We start from the raw sequence: 12,793 nt of genomic DNA on the forward strand, positions 1-12,793 counted from the left end.
GAACCATGATCCTTAGTTCTCATCCTCCCAAGTAGCTAGAATTACAGTCATTAGAATTACACCAACACTCAGCTCAAACAAATTTAAGTACATTTTTTTGAGGGATTCTAGAAGGTCCTCCCTTGCCAATAGAAGCCCTCTTCAGTGCCTCTCTGCAATTCTGTCTGCTCCTTGATGTCAATAGTACCTCATTATTCTCACTTCTTTATAGTATGACACACTTAATGGACTATAAAATTCTCAATGGCAAGAGCCATTATTCCTTCATTTATCTCAGCATTTCCCTCCAGTCAGCAATGAGGTAAATTCTTCCCCTTGTGCAGTATACTTCTTTAGCATTTACCATAAGTCACCTAAGAGTCCAGATACTTGTGACATTTGCTATGGCTCAGATTCTAGTTATATGGAATTATTCTAAAGAGAAGGATCTTAGCTAATGCTTCTTTGAATGACTACTGAATAGTATTTTACACATACTTCTCACTTCACTGATAGCAATCCAAAATTAAGACACAGACTAATCCTTATCCCAATTATAATAAACACTTTCATTTCTTCAAAGATAATACCATTATTTCCTTTGAGAAGGAAAAGGATTCTTAAGTACCAAGTATATCTTCTAAATGAGCTATTTCCAAAAATGCAAAACAAACCTGTATTTATCATCAGTAATATTGTTTTATTGTCATCTTTAATGTGGTTACATTTTATTCTGTTAAGCAAGCTGGGAACTGGAGTGAGCAATAAGAATCAGCTACTGTACCATAGAAAGATCTAGCATGGAAGCTTGACTAAACATAGCTAAAATCCATCAAATGTTATTTCATCCTTTACAATTAACCCAAACGCAAAGCATCTTGGACCAAAGAGTAAGATCATGTAGATCGGACAGCCCTCCTCCCCCACACACAAAATCTTGTCTCAATACAGACACAGAAGGTTCTTTAATAGCACTAAACCCTTGGAGCCATCTCTCACTGTTAACACCAAAATGATTAGTGTAGCTTGGGCTTCATCTACAGTATGTTCTCGAAGTAAGAAGTCCTATGATTCCATTGATATATGAACGAGGATGTTCATATGGCTCGATAGGCAGAAGAGGTCAAGTGAAATAGTTTCCTGTGGACATATGAAGAGTTTGTCTGCCATTTTCTTAGGGAAACTACCTGCTTGGAATGAAATTGATATTCTCAAGATGAGGCCAATTTTTTTATAGAGTTTGATGGTGATGTAACATTTCTCCATTTGTTCTCTAAAGAGGATCCCTCAAACACACACACATACACACACACAGCAGAGTTTTTTTTTCTTATTCATCACCTAAGTGTTACTTGATGTCTGAAATGGTAAAGAGAGAAATAAATAATACTGACCAATTCCTCATGGTCTTTGCTTTTGCTGTTGTTATAGGAATAGGGAAACAGTATCTGCTGGGAGTAGGAATGCATAGTGATGTAAGCTTTAATGTGGTTGAGGTTTCTTCTCAAGAAATCAGCCACTGCCCTTACTTCTGGTTCAGACTCAGGATAAAGTCCACAGTAGGTTTCAGAGCATGAGAAACTTGATGCACCTTTCTCTGTGATTGAATTAAGAACATGGAGTTAGGCCAGGCATCAGTGGCTCACACCTGTAATCCTCACTACCCAGGAGGCTGATGTGAAGATTGAGTTTTGAAACCAGCCTGGGCAGGAAAATCTATGGAACTCTTCTATTAACTGAAAAAAAAAATAGAAGAAGAAGAAGAAGAGGAAGAAGAAGAAGAAGAAGAAGAAGAAGAAGAAGAAGAAGAAGAAGAAGAAGAAGAAGAAGAAGAAGAAGAAGAAGAGGAGGAGGAGGAAGAAGAGGAAGAGGAAGAAGAGGAAGAGGAAGAAGAGGAAGAGGAGGAAGAGGAAGAAGAGGAAGAGGAAGAAGAGGAAGAAGAGGAAGAGGAAGAAGAGGAAGAGGAAGAAGAGGAAGAAGAAGAGGAAGAAGAAGAAGAAGAAGAAGAAGAAGAAGAAGAAGAAGAAGAAGAAGAAGAAGAAGAGGAAGAAGAAGAGGAAGAAGAGGAAGAGGAAGAAGAGGAAGAAGAGGAAGAGGAAGAAGAGGAAGAAGAAGAAGAAGAAGAAGAAGAAGAAGAAGAAGAAGAAGAAGAAGAAGAAGAAGAAGAAGAAGAAGAAGAAGAAGAAGAAGACGACGAAGAAGAAGAGGAAGAAGAGGAAGAGGAAGAAGAGGAAGAAGAGGAAGAGGAAGAAGAGGAAGAAGAAGAAGAAGAAGAAGAAGAAGAAGAAGAAGAAGAAGAAGAAGAAGAAGAAGAAGAAGAAGAAGAAGAAGAAGAAGAAGACGAAGAAGAAGAAGAAGCAGCGGTGGTGGTGGAGCTGTGGCTCAAGTGATAGGGGATTATCCTCAAGCAAAAAAGTTCAAAGAAGGGCTGGGATGTAGCTCAGTGGCAAAGCGCTTGCCTAGCAAGTGCAATATCCTGGGTTCAATCCCCAGTACCAAAAAAGAAAACAAAAAAATACAGTTAAAAAAAACCCAACCAAAAAAATTCAAAGAAACTCAAAAAGGCTCAGCACCCATGCCCTGAGTTCAAACCCCAGGATTGGCAAACACACACACACACACACACACACACACACACACACACACACACACAGAAAAACTTGTGGAGGGAGACTTGAGAATCTTCTTTAATGGATTACACTGATGAGCAATGTTAAGTCTGCCTCCATTGCTATTTATAAACTACTAGCATGAGTTAGTAAATAAAATGGCATGTTAAGGTTCTTGCCAAAGTAATGTTTAGTCATTCACTTAAGAGACTATAATATACTTCACTTCAGATGGTAATCTAGACTCACAAAATGTTTCCCTCTGTCCCTAATTCATGAATATAGAGCCTTTAACTTTCATCTGACCCAAGCCATGTGTACCTGCATTAAATATTTATATATATGATTTTAATTTAATTTTTCAATTTGGTTGTTTCTTAAATGTATTATTGGGAGATAAGTGTTGGTATTGGGAGGAGAAGGGATGAACTAATATCTCCCTCCCTGAGAGCAGACTATTCTCAAATCAGTATTCACTGATTACCCTAACTCCTTCAAATCAAAGTGATATATTGTCACTGTGCTTACTTTTATATTACCTTTTGACAGTTTCATTATTTTACTTTTATTTACATTGCTCATGATAGAAAAGAATTTAAGAAGGTGAATAACGAAGCAAAAATGTTTTCAAACAGTACAGCAGTAAATACATGTATGAATGAAAACAAGAGGTCCTACCCTGGATCTTTGATATCCTAATGGTGAATGTTTTATTTACTTATTAAGACAGTGCTATTATTTTCATGTCCTTATAGAGTTTCTAACTTTTGAAACTAGAAGAGACTTTTTTTTTTTTGCCAGTCCTGGTGGTTGGACTCAGGGCCTGAGCACTGTCCCTGGCTTCCTTTTGCTGAAGGCTAGCACTCTGCCACTTGAGCCACAGCGCCACTTCTGGCTGTTTCCCATATATGTGGTGCTGAGGAATCGAACCCAGGGCTTACAAGTATACGAGGCAAGCGCTCTTGCCACTAGGCCATATTCCCAGCCCCATAGAAGAGACTTTTAAGAACAGATCCAACTTCCTCATTTTAAAGATGAGGAGAGAATAGGGAGGAGAGATTAGTGATTTGACCACTCCAGTCAACTTTTGTGGCATTGCATTTACCCCCAATATATTTGTATTATACCCAAATTCAGATAGGGTCTCCCTTTAGTTAGTTAGAATTCAAAGGCTTTTCCCAGCTTCTGAACTAAAAGGCATTGCTAGATAACGCTAACAACCTACCACACCAATGTTTGGAAGCAAAATTCCTATTCAAGTCTGTTCCAACACAAGGATTGTTCCTGTGGGAAGATCGGTTCTTTCTCCACATTCGATTCTAAATAAGCAAGACAAGAATAGATGAGCCAGGTGGCCACATTTGCAGATTGAAGAAAGCTCTAAGTTATAAAATCCAAGAGGCCAAGTTGAGTCTCTGTCCTTTAGGCCTCCCCACCTCCCCTCCACTCCCCATCCTGTAGTCCTCTTACTGTCTGCAACATTCCTTCCCCACCAGCCCTGCTAATGCCCAGGTCCCACTCATGTTTGCTCAGACTATTTTTGAAACAACCAAATTGGTAATATTTGATGGATTTTAATCTACACAAATAAAAAAAATTGCCACTGGTTCCTGTAGACTGTTTATTGGCCAATTTAATTGGCCTTGTTATTTCTAATTAATTTTGCTCATAGGCTCATTCAGAGCTCCTTCAAGTCAAACAGCTTTGTGTTGGAACTCAGATCTATAAGGCATGAATTTTTCTGTGTTGTGTTGATTTTTTTTCAAGAGTCCATTTAGTTTTTGAGATGTATACTAAAATATTTATATTAATGAATTGGTGATATGATTTCTGGGTATGGTCGATACTTCAAAATACTATGGATATGGTAGAAGCTGTTTGGGGGTACAGATGAGATAAGAATGACCATGAATTGAGTTCTGGTTTGGCTCTTAAATAAGAAACCCATGTACCACTGGCTTGGTCACCAATCAGAGTTGCTACTGCTTGTGGTGTGTGAGGCTTAGTGAAAGGAAGCCATGTCATTTTGTACATTCCCTGAAGGGGCATATGGAGGTCCTGCCCCCTCCCTTTTTCTCATTGGTGGCTTCCTAGCCATGAGATGAGGTCTTTTTGTATTTTGGTCCATCATGGGGCTTGAACTCAGGGCCTGGATGCTGTCTCTGGGCCTTTTGCTCGATTAGTGCTCTGCCACTTTGAGCCACAGATCCACTTCCAGCTTTTTGGTGGTTAATTGGAGGTAAGAGTCTCATGGACTTTCTTGCCTAGGCTGGCTTTGAACCATGATTCTCAGCACTTCTGAGTAGCTGGGACTACATGTGTAATCCACCAGCACCTGGGTGAGATAAGCATCTGTGCAACACCATGTGCTCCCACCGTACACCTTTCCTCTGTATAAGCTTTTTACCTCGGGTATTTTGTCACACTGATGGAAAGCTCACTAATACAATTTGATTGTCATTTAGGCTGTGTGATAGGTACACGAGATGTTTCTATATGATACCTACTTTTATATATGTCCGAGATTTGCTATAACACGTAAACTTTTTTTCTTTCAGAAGACCATTTTACTAAGATCCAGGATTATGGATATTGACTCTATTTTATACATCTTGTATATATCTTGTCTTCCTGGCCTTCACTCACCTTTTTCCACGTGTAGTCATAACCATCCACATTAATCACTGGCATTACATAGAAGTCCATATGCCTCAGGATATTGGTATACAGCTTTTCTTTTCCATACATTTGAGTTACCTGAGAGTTAAGCCAAGCATATTTAATAATATCTCATTTTAAGTCCTTCTAAACATAGTCTTTTTTTAAACAACGTGTTCCTTTTTAAAGTTATTTGGCATCTCTCGGTTTGCAGATAAAACTCTCAGGAAGACTATTGCTTTCTTAAAAGGACTGAATTTAGGGCATTCTGCTGCTAAGTAGTATTAGTGTCTTTCATGTGGTACAGTCTTAAGGCAGAAAATAGAGCCATACATTTCTGAAATTTCCTTTAAAAACAAAATGAATTATTTATTAAAGCTTTAAGGAAACAAAAATCTATTTTTCAGCTTCTTTTTCAGTAATCTGTCTGTATAAATTAAAATTTAGACCTACTTAACCCCCACAATTAAGATAGTATTTTCATTCGTGGCAACATCACTACATTTTGATTAATGGATTCATTTTTTTTTAATGGAAAGACATTCTAGTGGAAATAATAGAGCTTGGAATGTGGCTTAGCAGTAGAATGCTTGCCTAGCATGTATGAAGCCCTGGGTTCGATTCTTCAGCACCACATAAACAGAAAAAGCTGGAAGTGGCACTGTGGCTCAAGTGGTAGAGTACTAGCCTTGAGCAAAAGGAAGCCAGGGACAGTGCTCAGGCCCTGAGTTCAAGCCCCAGGACTGGCAAAAAAAAAATGGAAATAATATTGTCAAAGAGCTTACGCTACCTAAAATTTGAAAGCTTTTTGCAGCCCCACCAAAATTCAATCATCATTTTCCACACAAATAGAAAAACAATCTCCTTCTTTCCCTCCCTCTCTCCCTCCCTCCCTCCTTTCCTCCTTCCTTCCTTCCTTCCTTCCTTCCTTCCTTCCTTCCTTCCTTCCTTCCTTCCTTTTATGGATTCATTTCTAATTCTTTGTTGCCTTAGGTTTTGTTCAAAAGTACTTACATAGCCTATGAGCCACAAACAGAAAGCAGGAGAGATCCATTCTCTGGCGTGGATTCCACAGTCAATCCATATGGCATTTTTGGCTTTTTGTTCTTTTCCAGAAACCTACATAAATAAAAAACAAAACGCATCAATCACAGTAAGTCTTGGGATAATAACTTTAATTACATGGCACTTTTATTCCTTTTATCATATCTATAGCTACATCTTGTTCTCTATATTCATTTGGGAATTCTCAAAGATAATTTAAAAGCTGGTAAGATTAAGGGACACTGGTTTAGGTCACACTGTTGGTGTGAGTCAGGACTAATGTTTGAGATCAGTGCTCTTGACATAAAGCTCTTTCTGTTACCTCTCCCCTCAATTACCAACTAAGGGTGGCAGTGTAAAAGCAGAGGTCCGAGGGTAAGTGCCTCAGGTGTAACTTCACACATTTGTTTCGGGTAAGTGAGTGAATGTTGGGTGAGTAGCATTCTGGGAAGAGTAGACAGACACATACCAGGGACAGAAGTGCCCTTCTCATTTCCCTAGAATGCACACATTTTACACGCAGACTGTTTCTCCTCTTCTCACAAAAAGACATACACATCTCACTTCACACAAACGGGCCATCAGATGAAGAGACAATCACTTTGTTGTGCATCACCACATGGCTGGCTAGCACAAGGTGTTAACACTCAATGGCAGCCTTTGATGTCTTTAGAAGAGTTCAGACACCCCATTAATCATAACTTGAATTTCAAAAATTAGTTGTAACACAATTTAGGGCATGAGAGGAAGGAAGGAGAATTATAAAGTGAAACAAATATGTAGAGTTTTCAAAACAAGACATATATGCACACACACACACACAATTCCAAGAGGTTCATCCTTCCAATAAGGAACTAGCAACAAGAAAGTAAGGGAGAAAGTCAAATAGCCATCCACAGCCACATTGTACAGAGGGCCTGGGTGATTTGATCTACTCATTGTCAAGAAAATGCTGAGTTGTCTAGATGCCATAATATTTTCAACATCTGGCTCTGATTTTGACAGTATAGAGGAACTCCATAGACATTATGTATACATTCTCCATCAAGTAAAAGTAGAACTTAAAAGCATCCACGATTCAAGCTTTTCCAATACATACATTCTAAGAGGTGCACATAACATGGATGAAATAAATATCACAGGTGGGTGCAATGAGTCCACAGCTCTAATCTGGTTGCTCAACCCACCCAGTAAGAAGACTAGACATTTCACATGCCAGCCTTAAGTTTGCAAGTTTTTGTCAGTGATTGAAGAAAAGTAAGAAATTCTAATGCCATCATTCAAAGGTAAGAGAGGCTCACCTATCATAATTATATGTAGATTCTGTCACTAAACCAAATGTATTTTCCACTGATGTCATTTTGTTTAATGGAGAGAGTGATAAAAATCAGAACTATAAAATTAGAAGGTATAACAGGCAGGAAGTCTTACCAACATGGCTAAAATTCTTCCCGTTGCTATGTGTACCACCTCTACTAAGGTCAATTTATTCAGGAAAGAAGCAAGTTGAACAGATTTTCTTCTATAAGATTTTGCAACTGAAACAGCCACAGGGAAAGTGAGCAGAGCTGAAGACATGACATGAGCTCCACTGCAAAGAACCCCGAAGTACCCTTTCCTTTGTTTGGTTATTTGGTTCTTACCCTAGTTCTAAAAGCAACTATCTTTCTCTAGTAATATCTCATTCTCTCTCAACCTCTTTCCATCTCTCCCATCCCCCTGCCTCTTTGCCTTTCTCGGTCTCTCTTTCTCCTTGTGATAGTGATATAAATAAAACAGGGACTTGGAAACTAATCCAGACCACTTCCTTCATTTTAGAATGTGAGTGTTCACACCCATGGGGAGGTAAATAGCTTGTGTAACATCACACAAAAACACACAGCTGATTCTACCACCAGGACTATTGCAGCTCCTCCTCTTCCTCCTCCTTTGGGTGTTTCAAGACCATCTGTATATCCTGGACCAGCTTCAAATTCTCAGTCTTCCTACTTCAGCCTCCCAAGTGCTGGGATTAGAGACATGAACCTCCAAACCCAGCTAGAACTGGGAAGTCCTCTCTTATTCCATCACCTCATTATTAAAGGGAAAAAATGAAAGGCAATAATAGCTCTGAGTAACTAATTTTAAGGTTGAGGAATACTTGAAATACAAATACTTCTAGAACTCAAAGAAAATTAGATTCAAATGATAAGCCTCCTTTAGTCCCCCTTTAAGGTGAAATTAATTAGTCCCCCTTTAAGGTGAAAGGTGAAAGACTGTCCTCACAACATACCTTGAAAACATACAGTGGGTGTTTCTCATAAGAGGATCCAATGTGGATTTTTGTAAGCATGTCAGGGTACTGCTCAGTCATAGCTTCTATCCAAGAATAGATCTATCCAAACAGAAACCAGAAGTTAGTCACGGAACAAAGGCAGAAGATGTTCCTGGCCAAAGGAAGCAGACAACTTCCTCACAGGAGATTCCTCTAAAACCTTTGTATTGGTCAGCACATATGTTTGTTTCAGCTACAGTATACATTCTATGGCATTTTGTCAAAGAATCTGTATTAATCAGATATGGTCATATACTTGTGTTTTCCTTCTGTGTCAATCCAATTTTTTCTTGAAGCTATGACAAGGAAAAGTAACTTAAAAAAACAAAATAATTAAAATGTACATTGGAACAACACTTTAAAAATACTTGTGTTTAAGACATTCCCCTCACCCTACCAACCTTTGCATAGCAGTATCATATTCCTCTTCTTCATTTTGCCAATCACACCTACTCAGCCTCTCCAGCAGCATGCTTGTACAGTGTTGTTGGTGATTAATGGTGATGAGTGGCTTATGTGGAGTAAAAAGGGTAGGAAAGGCAAAAGGCTATTTGTTTGGTGCTAGTAGTGAAACTTGAACTCAGAGTTTATGTGCTGTTGCTCAAGGTTAGTGTTCTACCACTTGCGCCATAACACCACTCTTGACTTTTTGCTGATTCATTGGAGATAAGAGTCTCAGACTTCCCTGCCTGAGCTGGCTTCCAACTGTGGATTACAGGCATGAGCCACCAGTGCCCAGCAGCAGTTGTGGTTTAAAGGCCTCCATCACTCAGCCAAGCACATAGTTGCAAGCTAGAGGCACAATAGGTTCTGGTTTAACTCACTGAAAGGTATCAGATATTCTTAAAGATTAACTATAAAAATCAATTTGCTAGGCACCAGTGGCTCAGGCCTGTAATCCTACCTACACAGGAGGCTGAGATGTGAGAATCACAGGTCCAAGACAAACTCATCAGTAAAGTCTGTGAGACTCTTTTCTCTAATTAACAACCAAAAAAGTCTGAAAGTAGAGATCAAGGAATAGAGTACTAGCCTTGAGTAAAGAAAGGCTGACAGATAAGCATCCAGGTCATGAATTCAAGCCCTAGTAACTGGCACACACAAGATAGATACACAGACAGACAGACAGACACAATATAATTTAGGCATTCACATAAAGTGAGACCAAAGGAGGGGAGGAACAAAAGTCTCAGTGCCTCTATGCCTCTGTGTCAGGGATTTTAGCACCCCCCCCCCCCGGGCTCCCCTGACCTGCAGGAGAGACGGGGAAGGCACGCCCCAACCCCTCTGGTCATAAAAATAATATTTATTGAAATAAAAAATAAAAAGTAAAATTTATTGTTATTTTCTTAGTCCTAGATGTCATAAAGGCATGTGTATTGTCTCTGGCAGTTTCTCATACCTAGTCAAAGATAGCTTAAAAATACACCACTATTAGGCAATATAGCGGCATACTCCTAAGAAAGAACAGAATTCATCCAGATGTTTTAATTACAGAGAGTCTACTGCATAAAAGGTCTCCTGAGGGATTTACTCTTTGGCTAATTAGTATGGGGAAATGGTTTTTCATATACTGTGTAAAATCCTAGGCTAAGGGCAATCAAATATCAGCAACATACTAGATTTTCTCTAGAAAAACTGGAACCCATAAATACTAATAGAAAACTACCTGGTTTCTTAAAAATTAAAACAAAGTTATCATTATCATCACCATTATCATGGCTGTGTTAGTTTAAAAAAGTTCCCCTGGGGGGAGTTGAATGCACTTATTTGTATTGTATTAAATATAACTGAATGTATTGTTTTAATTAGGTGAGGTAGTCTAGCAATTATTCAGTAAGAGTAAAATTAGGATAATGATCCAAAGAGATAGGAATAATTGAACAGTAATGTTTTTGTATGGCAGTTTTAATGAAAAGGTCCTATTCTTTATTTTCTATTGTTCCAGAGAATGCGGTGTGACTTCTAAATGCTTGAGGTACTCTTGGGTTTGAACAGACATCCTGTTTAGAGGCCATTTACCAAATACAACACAACTTATCTCAGGGAAGAGATCTACAACAGGATGAATTGCCAGTATATAATCACCTTAAGTGTGATTCTTCTTTCTGACCATCCTCTACCAGTTATGATCCTTGAATAATGTCTGGTGGTTGGAATGAGTATGCTAAGTGAAAACAGTCAAACTGGAGCCCAGTACAGAGACTTACTTCACTTAGGGAGTGATACTGTTCATAGAATGACGCGGAGGCCCGGGGGCCAATGGTGTCGTTGGAGGTCTGCTGTCGTATAACATCTTCTACATTTTCCGTCAGGACACTAGGTGATGAAACAAAGGGCTAATTGGTTTCCAGGCCAAGCACTGACTTCCCCACATGGCGCATTGCAGATACAACGGGTGATCTTGGGTTAACATCCCTAATGCATGTGCAGTGAAACCCCACCACCTCACTCTGTGACAAGTTGAATTCACAAATCCTTTCAGAAAACCTAAGTGGGCCCTGGAGAGAAGGCAGCATCTATGAGGAATGGTTCCATGCCCTTCCGCCAACATCTATATCTATTGTGATGATTCGGGATGCTTTGTATGAACACAGGGATGAATGGATACCTTGCTTTAATGCTGAGCAATAGCTCATTATTTTGTTTCCAGTTAAGGATTTGGGAGACACAAAAAACTTTCTCCTGTTGCTTTTCTTTTCCTTCCTTCCTTCGTTCTTGCTTTGCCAGGCCTGGGGCTTGGACTCAGGGCCTGGGCACTCTCCCTGAGCTTCTTTTGCTCCTAGCACTCTACCACTTGAGCCATAGCACTTATTGCTTTTTCTGTTTATGTGGTACTCAGAAATTGAACCCAAGGCTCATGCATGCTAGGCAAGCACTCTACCACTAAGCCATATTCCCAGACTGCTCCTGTTGCTTTTCATCAACCTACACCATATGCTCTGCAGCGCCAAGGACAATCAAATCTCTTATAAAACATAATTGCAGCAAAAGAGAAGATATGAATAGGAATCATACTTGAGCTATTAAGAAGGGAAACAAACTTTTGACTGAATAAAGACAGTCTCATTGCTGAGGCTGAACAATTTTAAATGAATTATAGGATTAACAAGTTTCTTCACTTTATTGAGGCCAATGTCAAAAGCCAAAGTATCAGAAAGGTTCGAGTTAGAATTCTAGCTTCCTCACTATTCATCTTGCTAGAAGAAAGTTCTTAATAATGTATGTTTTCTTTTTCATCTGCACATTTGAGCAAGTACAAGATTCAATAAGGATTCAGAAATACAAAGCCAAGTAACAGTTGTACACACTGGTAATCCTAGCTACCCGGGATCTTGAAAAACAGGAAATGGCAAATCAGAGCCAGCCTGCAGAAAAGTCCAAGAGGCTCCCAGTCCAGTTAACCAGCAAAAACCAAAGCTGAAGGGGTGGGTCGAGTGGTAGAGTTACAGGGTGAGTGCCAGCTGTGAGTGAAAAAAGTGAATTGATATAGCACACACACACATACGTATACATGCACACACATACACACGCACAAGGGTTAAGTAATGTAGATTGGCTTGGCATAATTTCTACAAGGCAGTAAACACCTGTAAGTTACTAATAATTATTCCAACATATTATCCAGAGCTGCATTGATCTTAAGGAGTTAGGGCCGCATGAGGATACTAGCAATTCAGTGGTAAATAGGGAGAGAAGGCAGTGGATAAGAAAAAGGGAGTGTGGACTCTGAATAGAAGTTACTTCTGATACATTTAGAAAACCTAAAGTCACTTAATCCCAGTGGTGGGAGTAATTTAATCTCTAATTTACAAAAGTGATGTACAGAGAGATGGGTAATTCCTACAAAGCTACATGAGTAGAAAAGTAGCTGTAGCAGACTCCAGCTCTGGTTCTCCGCAGAATCAGAGCATCTGACACCTCCTCTGCATCTTCAGAAGTGCTCACTGACTTTGTGAAGGAAGACTCCACAAAACTAATGACCCCTCCCCACCTAGTCCAGCACCTTTTGTCAAGAGACAGTGGGAAGCCATGATGGTCACCATGATGGGTGACAACTTTGTCTCTAGGTGTACGTACAAAGCAGTGATGACAGAAAGATGAAGGAGGAGTTACATAGGTAATTGTTACTTCTGCTAGAGAACTGAAGTTCTAAGAGGTTAACCCATTTGTTACAGAACTGGGTTTA

The 12,793-nt window shown here is 39.4% G+C and overlaps 1 protein-coding gene across 1 annotated transcript in view; it reads right to left on the minus strand.

Moving 5' to 3' along the window:
* Cpb2 (carboxypeptidase B2) overlaps positions 1-12,793 on the minus strand; it is a 32,391-nt gene that overhangs the window by 6,368 nt on the left and 13,230 nt on the right. Inside the window, exons 4-9 of the mRNA XM_048340589.1 lie at positions 10,815-10,923; positions 8,563-8,664; positions 6,261-6,365; positions 5,235-5,345; positions 3,814-3,907; positions 1,374-1,576 (exon numbers count right to left, since the gene is read on the minus strand). Of these exons, the coding sequence (XP_048196546.1) occupies positions 1,374-1,576; positions 3,814-3,907; positions 5,235-5,345; positions 6,261-6,365; positions 8,563-8,664; positions 10,815-10,923 (724 nt within the window). The remainder of the gene's footprint in view (positions 1-1,373; positions 1,577-3,813; positions 3,908-5,234; positions 5,346-6,260; positions 6,366-8,562; positions 8,665-10,814; positions 10,924-12,793) is intronic.

This window comes from Perognathus longimembris, chromosome 3, assembly GCF_023159225.1.
Source record: "Perognathus longimembris pacificus isolate PPM17 chromosome 3, ASM2315922v1, whole genome shotgun sequence".
Taxonomy (NCBI): domain Eukaryota; kingdom Metazoa; phylum Chordata; class Mammalia; order Rodentia; family Heteromyidae; genus Perognathus; species Perognathus longimembris.